The sequence below is a fragment of the Anomaloglossus baeobatrachus genome, chromosome 4 (genome assembly GCF_048569485.1).
Source record: "Anomaloglossus baeobatrachus isolate aAnoBae1 chromosome 4, aAnoBae1.hap1, whole genome shotgun sequence".
NCBI lineage: Eukaryota > Metazoa > Chordata > Amphibia > Anura > Aromobatidae > Anomaloglossus > Anomaloglossus baeobatrachus.
Window position 1 is genome coordinate 62,380,183 of NC_134356.1, and position 13,758 is coordinate 62,393,940.

The 13,758-nt window shown below is 52.8% G+C and overlaps 1 protein-coding gene across 1 annotated transcript in view; it reads right to left on the minus strand.

Annotated features, from left to right (window-relative positions):
- The window catches only part of CANX (calnexin), a 92,796-nt gene that overhangs the window by 21,553 nt on the left and 57,485 nt on the right, over positions 1-13,758 (minus strand). Inside the window, exons 9-11 of the mRNA XM_075344382.1 lie at positions 9,292-9,405; positions 479-635; positions 97-312 (exon numbers count right to left, since the gene is read on the minus strand). Coding sequence (XP_075200497.1) covers positions 97-312; positions 479-635; positions 9,292-9,405 — 487 coding nt within the window. The remainder of the gene's footprint in view (positions 1-96; positions 313-478; positions 636-9,291; positions 9,406-13,758) is intronic.

A 13,758-nucleotide genomic window follows, 5' to 3' on the forward strand; every position in this document is an offset into this window, starting at 1 on the left:
CTTTGTGTGTTATTATATCATGATAGTCTTATTCACTTTAATGGATCCACTTTTAGTACCATGACAAAATACTAGTCCCTGGAGGTAGTTTCTTACCTCTGCGGCACCATCAGCAGCTTTCTTCAGACCCCATCCGGCGTTTCCCCAGTCATCAGCCACAACCCGGTCTGAGCATATGATAAAGTTGTCGAAGAAAATATCAGAAGTCATGGACCATAATTCCAGACCCATAGCAAAGAATGGAGTCATCCTGAATGGCTCAAGGTCCTCAAAGAAATCAGGGTTGGAGATTTTGCGTGGTTTCCAGATGCCCTGCAACAAGAAGTGACAAGATGAGGCTCAGGTTTCCAAAGTCTTCTGCAGATGACGTTTACAAGACCATCACAGCAGGCGGAATGTTATAGACAGTTACTTTACAGCCTCGTTCATGGCAATCTCTGCCCACGATTTTTAGAATTCACCAAAACACATCACATACCTGGTAATTGGGGTTGTCAATCATTGGTGCCTTCCATTTTCCTTTGTAGTTGGGGTTGTCAATTGTTGGCCTCTGCCAGGCTCCACAACCAGGGGCAGATGCACACTTGGGGTTTGCTACCTGTGGTGCTTCCCATTCCCCATCCATATCTTCATCCCTATAATAAAATTGAAATTATTAAAAAAAAAGAGAATTTTGTTTACTTACCGTAAATTCTTTTTCTTATAGTTCCGTATTGGGAGACCCAGACCATGGGTGTTTAGCTTCTGCCTCCGGAGGACACACAAAGTACTACACCTAAAAGTGTAGCTCCTCCCTCTGAGCTTATACACCCCCTGGAGAACCAGTCCTAGCCAGTTTAGTGCAAAAGCTGAAGGAGAATAGCCACCCACAAGTAGAACCGAGCAAGAACCGGAACAACCGGAGACTCCGTCCACGACAACAGCCGGTGATAACACACGGAACAAGAAAATTGCCAACAGGCAACAGGGAGGGAGCTGGGTCTCCCAATACGGAACTATAAGAAAAAGAATTTACGGTAAGTAAACAAAATTCTCTTTTTCTTTATCGTTCCTATGGGAGACCCAGACCATGGGACGTTCCAAAGCAGTCCATGGGTGGGAATAAACAGAAAAACTAAGAAGTAGGCGGAGCCTAACTTCACAAGTGGGCGACAGCCGCCTGAAGGATGCGTCTGCCCAAGCTCGCATCTGCCGAAGCATGAGCATACACTTGGTAGTGCTTCGAAAAGGTATGCAGGCTAGTCCAAGTGGCAGCCTGACAGACTTGTTGAGCCGTAGCCTGGTGCCTAAAAGCCCAAGAGGCACCGACAGCTCTGGTCGAGTGTGCATTGATCCCCGGCGGGGGAGGCACCTGAGTACTCTGGTAGGCGTCCGAAATGGTCGATCTAATCCAACGGGCCAAGGTCGGCTTAGAAGCAGGGAGACCCTTGCGCCGCCCTGTGGTTAGCACAAAAAGAGAGGTGCACCGCCTAAGCGCAGCGGTGCGAGACACATAAATCCGGAGAGCACGCACCAGATCCAGAGTATGCAGCGCTTTCTCTAAGCGATGAACAGGGGCCGGACAGAAGGAAGGCAAGGAAATGTCCTGGTTAAGGTGGAAGGGAGAGACCACCTTAGGAAGAAAGTCCGGAGTCGGACGGAGAACTACCTTGTCTTGGTGAAAAACCAAAAAAGGTGACTCCGAGGAGAGCGCAGCCAAATCAGAGACTCTCCTGAGAGAAGTTATGGCAACTAGAAAGGCCACCTTTTGAGAAAGACGATACAAAGAAACCTCCCTAAGGGGCTCAAAAGGGGGTTTCTGCAATACCGTGAGGACCAAGTTAAGGTCCCAGGGATCCAAGGGCCGCCGATAAGGCGGAATGATGTGAGACGCACCTTGCATGAAGGTGCGGACCTGAGCCAGCCGGGCGAGACGCCGCTGGAACAGCACTGATAGAGCTGAGACTTGTCCCTTGAGAGAGTTGAGGGACAGTCCTAGCTGCAGACCGGACTGTAAGAAAGACAGAAGGGTCGGCAACGAGAATGGACAAGGAGGATGGCCGGAAGAGCGACACCAGGACAGGAAAATCTTCCAAGTCCTGTGATAGATCTTGACGGAGGAAGACTTACGGGCCAGAGTCATAGTGGAGATGACTTCAGGAGGAATACCAGAAACCGTCAAAATCCAGGACTCAAGAGCCACGCCGTCAATTTGAGTGCCGCAGAATTCGGGCGGAAAAACGGACCTTGCGAGAGTAGGTCTGGACGGTCCGGAAGATGCCAAGGCATCTCTACGGACAGTTGGAGGAGGTCCGGATACCAAGCTCGCCTGGGCCAGTCCGGTGCAATGAGGATGACTCGACGGCCCTCCATTCTGATCTTGCGCAAGACTCTGGGCAAGAGAGCTAGAGGGGGAAACACGTAGGACAGACGAAACTGGGACCAATCCTGAACCAGAGCGTCCGCAGCGAAGGCCTGAGGATCGTGGGAGCGAGCCACATAAACCGGAACCTTGTTGTTGTGACGGGATGCCATTAGGTCCACGTCCGGAGTGCCCCACTTGCGGCAGATTGACTAAAACACTGCCGGGTGCAGGGACCACTCGCCACCGTCCACGGATTGACGGCTGAGATAATCTGCCTCCCAGTTTTCTACGCCTGGGATGTGAACTGCAGATATGGTGGACTTGGAGTCATCCGCCCATTGAAGAATGCGTTGGACCTCCAACATTGCCAGGCGGCTGCGTGTCCCGCCTTGGTGATTGATGTAGGCAACCGCTGTCGCGTTGTCTGACTGAAACAAAAGGTACCGAATGCACAGCTCAATAGAATAGAAAAAGGGGTGCTGCAGCCTGCATGATACTGTAAGTGGAGGAAGGAAGAAATACGTAATTACTTACCGGTAATGTGTTTTTTCTGAACCCATGACGGCACCACGAGAGAGGGGATCCGCCCTTCAAGGACAGGAAACCTATAGAATAAAAAGGGGCGGCACCTCTCCCCGCATCAGTTGATTACCGAGCATGACAGGACCTCCGAAACAAGCAACATCGTTAAAAAACATATCCCGCCACCATAACCGCCCAGTGAATAGGAGTGAAAAGGGAAGCAAACTAGCAACCCCCAAGTGAAGGGAGGGAATGTAAGGGTGCCGTCATGGGTTCAGAAAAAACACATTACCGGTAAGTAATTACGTATTTTTCCAGCACCCATGACGGCACCACGAGAGAATTACAGAGAGGAAGACCTAGGGAGGGACAACAGTTTGCAGAACCCGCCTCCCAAAGGTGATGTCGGTGAACGACAAATCAAGGCGATAGTGATTAAAAAAGGTGGACGGAGAAGACCAGGTTGCCGCCTTACATATCTGCTCAATGGAGACCTCCGATCTCTCCGCCCAGGAAGATGCCATCGCTCGCGTGGAGTGTGCCTTCAAACCAGGAGGTACGACTTCCCCCCCGGCCGCGTAGGCAACCGAGATGGCATCCCTGATCCACCTTGCCAAGGTGGATTTAGAAGCCTTAAGCCCCTTTCTACAACCCTGGAAGACTACAAACAGAGACTTATCCCTCCTCCCTTCCGAGGTGACCAACAGATACCGTTGAAGACAACGCCTAACATCCAGGCAGTGCCATCCCACCTCCTCCGGAGTAGAAGGGTTGGCATAAAGAGGGGAGCACTATTTCCTGTGACCTCCATTAAAAGCGGAACATCTGAGGTGCACTCACCCACCGATGCCCAGAGGCTATACCGGTTCAGCAGGGCCCTCATCTGACTTCCGTCCTCTAGAAGGCCGTCTTCTGTCAGGAGAGTCAGGTTCCTTTCGTTTGGAGGACTGGTCATCCGTCCCCCCACGCTTGCCCCCTGAGCCAGCGACACAGTCCTCCTTTCCCCCCTTCTGCTGCCGCTTCAGGGAGGCTGTTACATGATCAGAGGGAGGTTTTGGAGAGGAGGGAGGCGAAGGAGACGCTGCTGACTGTTTGTCCGTCATGGCCACAGAGCACAGGCACCATAGAGAGGATTGCCGCTCTAATTTTCAAAGACATGCTGGCGACTCCGCCCCCACTTCCGGCGGACGTCCCATCCGGCTCCACAGGCCGCACATTGGAACAAACGTGCGCCTGCGCACATCCCGGACATTTCCTATCCATAATATGGCGCTCCTCGGAAGCGCCACATCCTCAGCTGCCACGAGGACGCCCCGCAGGGATTGCAGCAGCCGCCCCCCCTATCTCGGCCGGCACGCGCCCGGACACTGTGTCCTCCAGAGGCGTCGCGGTTACATCTCACCACTGACAGCTCCTCAGCAAACAGGACGCCGGTAAGGAGAGGGGGGGGGGGAGGGAAGGAGCCCGTGCGCAGACATAACCCCCGTGGGTATGCTGCGACAGGAGAGCCCTGCGGACAGGACCCCTGGAGGATCCACTTACTTGCCCCGCAGGCTCCCGGTGCTCCAATCGGGCGCGCTGCACGCACTCCGGACCCCCGTGGGTCTGATGCGGCGGTTCCCCAGCACCGCGGCCGACCGCAGCAGGACCCGTGCCGCTGCCAGAGCCGGTCGACCGGGCGCCGGACTTGAATCTTCGGCCCCTCAGGACCTTCTGGAATCGATTAGATCTCTGGAGGCTCCCTGTTCAAGGACAGAAAACCAACTGATGCGGGGAGAGGTGCCGCCCCTTTTTATTCTGGAGGTTTCCTGTCCTTGAAGGGCGGATCCCCTCTCTCGTGGTGCCGTCATGGGTGCTGGAAAAAAGCTCATGCATAATAGGCGCGCAACCCAATAATGTAAACAGTGACTGGTCCATATACTTAATGTAAACAACAATTTTATTAGGTCCAAAACCACACACAACACATAATGTCATAAAATCAATTAAAATGTGCAGGAATAGCACAGGTACAAACACATTCCCCCTGGAATCAGATAGGAACAATATTGCCACACATGAGAGCATACAGAGTACTGAATATGATGTTCAACAAAAATAAATATATACCTCCTGTCATGTATCAATAGAGTTTTGTATAGCCCCTGAATTTATGATATAGGGAAGGTGAGCAAAGCATGCAATACATCAGCCCCCATAATTCTAGTGCAGTGCAGTGTCGATCAATGGGTGCATGCTTATGCAATTATGAAATCTCCCTGGTGGTGGGGCCCGTGCAATAGCATGAATGGGCTATAGATGGAAAGACAGTCAGGAGTTGTCAATGATTGCCCTAAGTATCCTATAGGGCGTATCCACCAGAGTCAACCAAGGAGATCAATACCTATCCATCAGGGGTCATATCGTCAACCATAGTGAAAGGGTAATGCAGGCAGAGGTATCTCAGTCTCAATCAGTCATAGTATAATACCCAATTAGCGGAGCAAGGAATAAGAGTCATGGCAGTACCAGGGGGGACATGACCGGCCCCACGCGTATCGCTGCGAACAGCTTCATCAGGGGAGGGTGTCAGGCGTTGTCTGACTGGACTCGAATGTGCCTGCCCGCCAACAGGTGGTGAAAGGCTAGGAGAGCTAGAAGCACAGCTCTGGTTTCCAGCACATTGATTGAAGGGGCTGACTCGGCCGGAGTCCAAGTGCCCTGTGCTTGGTGGTGGAGATATACCGCTCCCCAGCCGGATAGACTGGCATCCGTGGTGAGAATCACCCAGGACGGAGTCAGAAAGGAGCGCCCTTCGGACAGGGAGAGGGGTCGAAGCCACCACTGAAGAGAGCTCCTGGTCCGTGGCGACAGAGCCACTAACTTGTGTAAGGAGGAAGGCCGCTTGTCCCAACAGCGGAGAATGTCCAGCTGTAGAGGGCGCAGATGGAACTGGGCAAAGGGAACAGCCTCCATGGACGCCACCATTTGACCCAGCACCTGCATCAGGCGCCTGAGGGAATAACGGCGGGGCCTCAGGAGAGAGCGCACCGCTAGCCGGAGAGACTGCTGTTTGACTAAGGGCAACTTCACAAGTGCCGGCAAAGTCTCGAACTGCATCCCTAGGTACGTGAGACTCTGGGTCGGAGTCAGGGTGGACTTGGGAAGATTGACAAGCCACCCGTATTGGGCTAGAGTGGCGAGAGTGAGCGAGACACTTCGCTGACAGTCTGCGCTGGATGGACCCTTGACCAGAAGGTCGTCCAGATAAGGAAGCACTGCCAACCCCTGGAGGTGCAGGACCGCAATCACTGCCGCCATAACCTTGGTGAATACCCGAGGGGCCGTGGCTAACCCGAAGGGGAGAGCACCGAATTGGAAATGATCCTCTCCTATCGCAAAACGTAACCAACGCTGGTGTGACACTGCGATTGGCACATGTAGATAGGCATCTCTGATGTCGATGGACGCCAGGAAATCCCCTTGGGTCATAGAGGCAATGACTGATCGCAGAGACTCCATGCGAAAATGCCGCACCCGGACATGCTTGTTGAGAAGCTTGAGATCCAGGATGGGCCGGAAGGTACCGTTCTTCTTTGGAACTAGGAAGAGGTTTGAGTAAAAACCTCTGAACCGTTCCTGAGCGGGAACTGGGACAATCACACCGTTTGCCTGCAAGGATGTCACGGCCTGTGAGAAGGCGGCGGCCTTGGAGCAGGGGGGAATTGAGAGAAAAAAATCTGTTTGGCGGGCTGGAAGAGAATTCTATCCTGTAGCCGTGAGATATGATGTCTCTCACCCACTGATCGGAGACTTGCTTTAACCAAGCGTCGCCAAAGTGGGAGAGCCTGCCACCGACTAAGGACGTGGCTGGAGCGGGCAGAGAGTCATGAGGAGGCTGCCTTAGTGGCAGAACCTCCTGCGGACGCGCTTTTGTGCGCCAGTTGGATTTCTGATCCTTAGCTGAGTTAGCGGACGAGGCGGAAGGTTTAGAGGATGACCAGTTGGAGGAACGAAAGGAACGAAACCTCGATTGATTCCTACCCTGGACGGGTTTCCTGGTCTTGGTTTGTGGCATGGAAGTACTCTTCCCGCCAGTAGCTTCCTTAATAATTTCATCCAGCTGTTCACCAAACAGCCGTGAACCAGCAAAAGGGAGCCCAGCAAGAAGCTTCTTGGAAGAAGAATCTGCCTTCCACTCTCGAAGCCACAAAATCCTGCGGATAACAAGAGAATTAGCTGAAGCCACCGCAGTGCGGTGAGAAGCCTCCAGCATGGCTCACATGGCATAAGATGAAAAAGCTGAAGCCTGAGCAGTTAAGGTAACCATCTCAGGCATAGATTCCTGGGTGAGGGAATGCATCTCCTCCAGAGAAGCAGAGATGGCTTTGAGAGCCCACACTGTTGCAAAAGTCGGGGAAAACGCGGCCCGCGCAGCTTCATACACAGATTTGGCCAAAAGGTCAATCTGACGGTCAGTGGAATCCTTAAGTGAGGTGCCGTCAGCAACCGACACAACGGTCCGGGCTGAGAGCCTAGACACCGGAGGGTCTACCTTTGGGGAGTGAGATCACTCCTTGACCACCTCAGGTGGAAATGGAAACCGGTCATCAGAACCACGCTTTGGAAAGCGTTTATCAGGGCAGGCCCTGGGCTTGGTCACAGCGGTCTGAAAACTGGAGTGGTTAAAGAACACACTTCACTCTCTTAGGCGAGGTAAACTGAAGTTTTTCTGCCAAAGAGGGTTGCTCCTCTGAGACTGGCGGATTGAGATCCAGCACAGAATTAATAGAAGCAATCAAGTCACTAAGATCTGAGTCACCCTCAGAGAAATCGATGGGATACATAGCCTCCGAGCCACCCGTGAGGGCATCCTCCTCATCTTGCGAGTCAGCCCTTGAGACCGAGCCGTGGGATGAGGAGGGGGAGGAAACCCTGCGGCTTCTCTTAGAAGGACGGGGTCTGGGACCAGATGATGAATCCTCCGTGAGCTCCGATGGACGGAGGTCAGAGGATAGGAATCCTCTGTCAAGAGTATTAGAGGCACCCTGTGAGGAGGGCCGATGCATATTCATCAAAGTCCTGGACAAAAGTCCCATGGACTCAGCAAATGACTGGGATATGGACCTAGAAAAGGACTCTACCCAGGCCGGGGGTTCAGCCACAGGTGCAGCAGCAGCCTGAGAGACCACTGGGGGTGAGACTCCAGGCTGTGGCACCGCCAAGTTAGAGCAACCATCACAATGTGGATAAGTGGTCGGCTCAGGCAGCAGGAGCTTACATGCAGTGCATACAGAATAAAGCTTTGGAGCCTTGCTCCTTGTGTGAGACATGCTGCTGGAGTGGGGTCTTTGCAGAGAATGAACCCCAGGGAGAATATACAGAGGTCCACAACCAGAGACCGGCTGTGGCTTACCAAACCGCTGAGCGCAGTTGTTGTGTGCCCTCCAGATCCCGAAGCCCGGTCCCCCAGTGCACAGCACCTCAGCAGAGATGCAAAGTGCAGAATGTCCCAGAGCAGAGAGAACTCTGCATGAGAAATGGCCGCCGGAGCGAGGAGAGGGGGCGGGACTAGGGGGCGTTCCTATAGGAGAGCGGGAACTGGAGGGCTAGAGAGACCTGCAGGGGAGGAGGGACGCCCCAGCAGTGGGGAGTGTCCCTCCCCTGTGTAGAACGGCCGGCGGGAGGAGCCGGGCCTGTCCCTCTGCATGAGTGACATGCGAGGGCAGGAAAACGAAACTAGGCCTCCGGCGAAGCCGGGGCCTAAATTTAAGCGGCGAGGCCGACAAGCAGGCACCATCGGCGCGGTTCTCAGGCAAAAGCTAGAGAACCCGCCGGAAAAGGCAAAATAATCATATACAGCATACTCTCCCCATACAATAAAGCACCGGAACCCCCAACACATAAACGTCTCAGGTACTTAGCTGCTGAGACGCAGGGCCAGGTCCCTGGGGATGAGTGCTCCGGTCCAACAGGATCCTCAGGGGGCTGTGGATGGAGACCGGACTCCTGCCAGGCATGGAGACTGTGCTGGCTCCCACTTCAAGCCAGAGCCCAGGAGGGATGGTGAAGGAGCGCGGCATGTAAGGCTTCAGCCCTGTAAATCAACCTTAACAACACCGCCGACACAGTGGGGTGAGAAGGGACATGCCGGGAGTCCAGAATTGGACCCGCTTTTCTTCAAACTCTTTCCAAAAATCAAACAAAATCAGATGAGAATGCATGTGTGGATGTATGCCTCCTGAACACAAAGCGATAAACTGGCTAGATCTGGTTCTCCAGGGGGTGTATAACCTCAGAGGGAGGAGCTACACTTTTAAGTGTAGTACTTTGTGTGTCCTCCGGAGGCAGAAGCTAAAACACCCATGGTCTGGGTCTCCCATAGGAACGATAAAGAAAAAAAAATAATCCCAAAATGTATGCTACTAGAGACCCAATGTACGTACCAGTCTTCAGGCTTCTCGGCATCGGGGTCAGCAATGTACTCCGGTTCTTCATCCAGCCAGCCTTCTGGTTTCACTGCATTTTCATCTGGGATCTTTGCAGGAGCATCTTCATCCCTGGATAAAAAGATACAAAAGATCAATCAGCAGCGAATAAGCCACGAGGTGGATTTCTTGTGCCTTCGCCCAACCCGCCACCTGTTGGCCTCTACCGCTACATCTTAGCACCAAGACACTTACACCGTTCCCAGAAAACCATGCTCATGCATTAAGTACATTTAGGTACCATATTTTTCAGGTTATGGGACACATTTTTCCTCCCAAAAATTTGGGATGAAAGTGAGGGGTGCGTCTTATAATCTGAATGTAGCTTAGCAGGGGGTGGTGGAGTGGGGTCACAGGAGGCTGGGGGAATGCTGCGGTGGCTGGACTGGTGCTGCAGTGGCTGAGTGGGGTTGGGCGGTGAGGACTTCAAATAATGGCGCCCGGAGACTGCGCATGCGCAGATTGAGCTCTCCGCTCAAGATCTCATCTGCACACGTGCCGCCTCCGGCCCACTGATCTCCCAGCAGTGGACTTATGGAAAATGGCACCCAGAGGTGGCGCTTGCGCAGATGAGAGGTCGGCTTGCCATTGAGCCGAAAGCTCAATCTGCACTGACTCAGGGCTTCGACGAAATGGCGCTCACCCAACCTGCTGCCACAGCCCGAACCCCAGCACAGCCCACAGTTTCTGGCACACCCACCCACCTCCTGTAAACCCGCTCCACCACCGCTGCCGCCCCTTCCGGTAAGACACCACCGGATTATAAGGCCCTATGCGCACACTGCGTTTTTGCTGCAGAAATTTCTTGAGAAAATGGTTTCTGCAGACATTCCCCAGCAATACCTATGGGGAAAAAAAGATAGCTGTGCACACTGCGTTTTTTTCTTAAGAAAATTCTTTCAGCAGAATTTCTTGAGAAAAAGAACAAGCATGTCACTTCTTTTCTGCAGGTACCTGCGTTTTTTTGCCATAAATAAATGGTAAAATAACGCAGGGACCATCTTGCGGAAAAAAAACGCACCAAAAAGGCATAAACGCATGCGTTATTAGTGCGTTTTTTGAACGTAGATACGCTACTCTTTCACTCAGAAAAATGAGAAATTTATTGAGAAAATCCTTTTTCTAGTGCGCAGAGGGCCTAAGATGGTCCCCTTTTTTTCCTTCACCCTTTTTTGCTTTGAATTTGGGGTGCGTCTTATAAACTGAAAAATACAGTATATATAAGTTCTGGTGCCTTGCATCCAGTCCCCGCTCACAGTATAGGGAGCTGCTCATACTACCCCCATATGACATTCAGTAACTCCTCAGAGGAATAAAGTTAATTTTTCCCAGTAACTGCAATTTCAGTAAGGCGGTCAGGAAGCAATGTAACGCAATTTATCTGCAGATTAACCATATCTGCAAGTAAATTCTGTTCTCCACTGTGGGGGGAGGGGGCATTTGCATAGTTGGCTCCACTAGCTTTTAAACCCCAAAACAATGTGGGGGGGCCCAAAATAAAGGACATTTGACTTAACTTCTCTGAAGTGACATGTCGAGTTTAAAATATAAAAAAACATTGCGAAAGGTCCTCTTCAAATGCATGTATTTTAGGCTAAAATTTTTGACAAATTGGGATCCATAATTACATACAGAAGAAATAAATTAAAAAAAAAATGTATATACACATATATACACATTATTTATATTTATATTTATTTATATATATATATATATATATATACTAGAAGGTTGCCCGATTCTAAAGCATCGGGTATTCTAGAATTTATTGTGTAGTTAATGTATAATTTTTGTTATATATATAGATGTTGTTGCGTGTAGTTGCTAAGTGTTTGTGTAGGGGCTGTACATGTTCTGGGTGTTGTCTGGGTGTGGCGGGGGGTGAGAGCGGTGTTGTATGTGTGTTGCGTATGTTGCGTTGTTTGTAGAGCGCTGTGTGTCTGTAGCGTTGTGTGTGTGTTGCACGGTTTGTGTGTGTGGTGTGTTTTGGGGGGAGGTATGTTTTGTGCAATGTGTGTGTTGTGCGGTATGTGCGTATATTTATGTATGCCGCGGTGTTTGTGTGTTGAGTGTTGTGTGGCGTTGTCTGTGTGTGTGGGTGTCTGTGTAGGGCGGTGTTTGTGGTTCTGTGGTTCCCAGTGTGTGTGTGTGTGTGTGTGTGTGTGTGTGCGGTGTGGTGTGGTGTGGTGTGTTGTGCAGCGCGCGCGCGTGTGTGTGTGTGTGTGTGTGTGTGTGTGTGTTGGGGGGAGGTGTGCACCTCCCATCGTGCCCCATCCCCCATGCTGCGCACCTCCCATCGTGCTCCATCCCCCATGCTGCGCACCCCCCATCGTGCTCCATCCCTTATGCTGCGCATTCCCCATCGTGCTCCATCTCCCATGCTGCGCATTTCCCATCGTGCTCCATCCCCTATGCTGCGCATTCCCTATCGTGCTGCATCCCCCATGCTGCGCACTCCCAAACGTGCTCCATCTGCAATGCTGCGCACTCCCAAACGTGCTCCATCCGCTATGTTGCGCACTCCCAAACGTGCTCCATCCGCCATGCTGCGCACTCCCAAACGTGCTCCATCAGCCATACTGCGCACTCCCAAACGTGCTCCATCCGCCATGCTGCGCACTCCCAAACGTGCTCCATTCGCCATGCTGCGCACTCCCAAACGTGCTCCATCAGCCATACTGCGCACTCCCAAACGTGCTCCATCCGCCATGCTGCGCACTCCCAAACATGCTCCATTCGCCATGCTGCGCACTCCCAAATGTGCTCCATCCGCCATGCTGCGTACTCCGAAACGTGCTCCATCCGCCATGCTGCGGACTCCCAAACGTGGTCCATCCGCTATGCTGCGCACTCCCAAACGTGCTCCATCCGCCATGCTGCGCACTCCCAAACGTGGTTCATCCGCCATGCTGCGCACTCCCAAACATGCTCCATCCGCCATGCTGCGCACTCCCAAACGTGCTCCATCCGCCATGCTGCGTACTCCCAAACGTGCTCCATCCGCCATGCTGCGCACTCCCAAACGTGGTCCATCCGCCATGCTGCGCACTCCCAAACGTACTCCATCCGCCATGCTGCGCACTCCCAAACGTGGTTCATCCGCCATGCTGCGCACTCCCAAATGTGCTCCATGCCCCATGCTGCGCACTCCCAAACGTGGTCCATCCCCCATGCTGCGCACTCCCCATCGTGCTCCATCCCCCATGCTGCGCACCCCCCCATCGTGCTCCATCCCCCATGCTGCACCAGCATCAGCCTCTCTGCCCACAGCATCAGCCTCTCTGCCCGCAGCATCAGCCTCTCTCCTTCCAGCCTACCCGAGCCTCAGCCTCCCACAGCCTCTCTTCTCTCAGCCTCCACCCTTCCCCTCCCAGCCTTCCCCAGGATCAGCCTCTCTCCTCCCAGCATCAGCCTTTTCTGTCCCCAGCATCAGCCTCTCTCCTCCCAGCCTCCTCCAGCACGCCGTGCTCCTCTGCCGACACTCACAGATCCGATCGCATACACTCACGCACACACACACACTCACACACACCCGATCGCATACTCTCACACACACACTGACGATATTGCACATACGCGCTCACACTCACAACATCCGGAGATACCACATGCTTCTGGCCATGTGATCCTCCGGCAGGTCCTGGAAGCTCACAGCACAGTATCGGCGCAGAGAAGCAAGCGATATCCCAGGATGTTGTGAGTGTGTGGATGCGATGTGATGTGTGTGTGTGTGAGAGTGAGTGTGATCTGATGTGTGTCTGTTATGTCTGTGCGTGTGTGTATGTTCCGCCGCTGCAGGACCTTGATGCGCTGGTAACTATGCTACCATGGTTACCAGCGTATCTCGTCCCCCGCTCGCACGGAAGCCCACACCAGCATACGCCGGCCAGGCCCAGCAATGCGAGGGTATGTGTCGGCTGGGTTTGCGGCGTACGCTGATGTGGGCTCCCGGGGGTACAGTACTCACCTGTGAGTCGTGGCTCCATGACCGTGTCGGTTCGGGGAATGCGCGGGGGCTAGCGTGCATTGCGTGAGGGGGGCGGGGCGGGGCCGAGTTGCCAATGCCTGCAGGGTGCCGGGGCGAGAGGCCAATCTGGGGGGGGCGGAGCCTAGGGGAGCGGCTGGCCAATCCGTGTGGGGGCGCAGCCTGGGCGAGCGGCCAATCAGTGTGGGGGGGCGGGGCCATGGTGAGCCCAGCGGCCAATCAGCTTTGTGTCACCGTAAGGACACAATTTTGGAGCATGACAGACAGACAGACAGAATAAGGCAATTATAGATATATATATATATATATATATATATATATATATATATATCTATATCTATCTATAGTCTGTGTGATACAGTCCATCATAAAACAGCTAAAAAAGCTTAATATATTGAAAAAAAAAAAAATCAAACTTGAAAAACAAGCTCACAAAGATT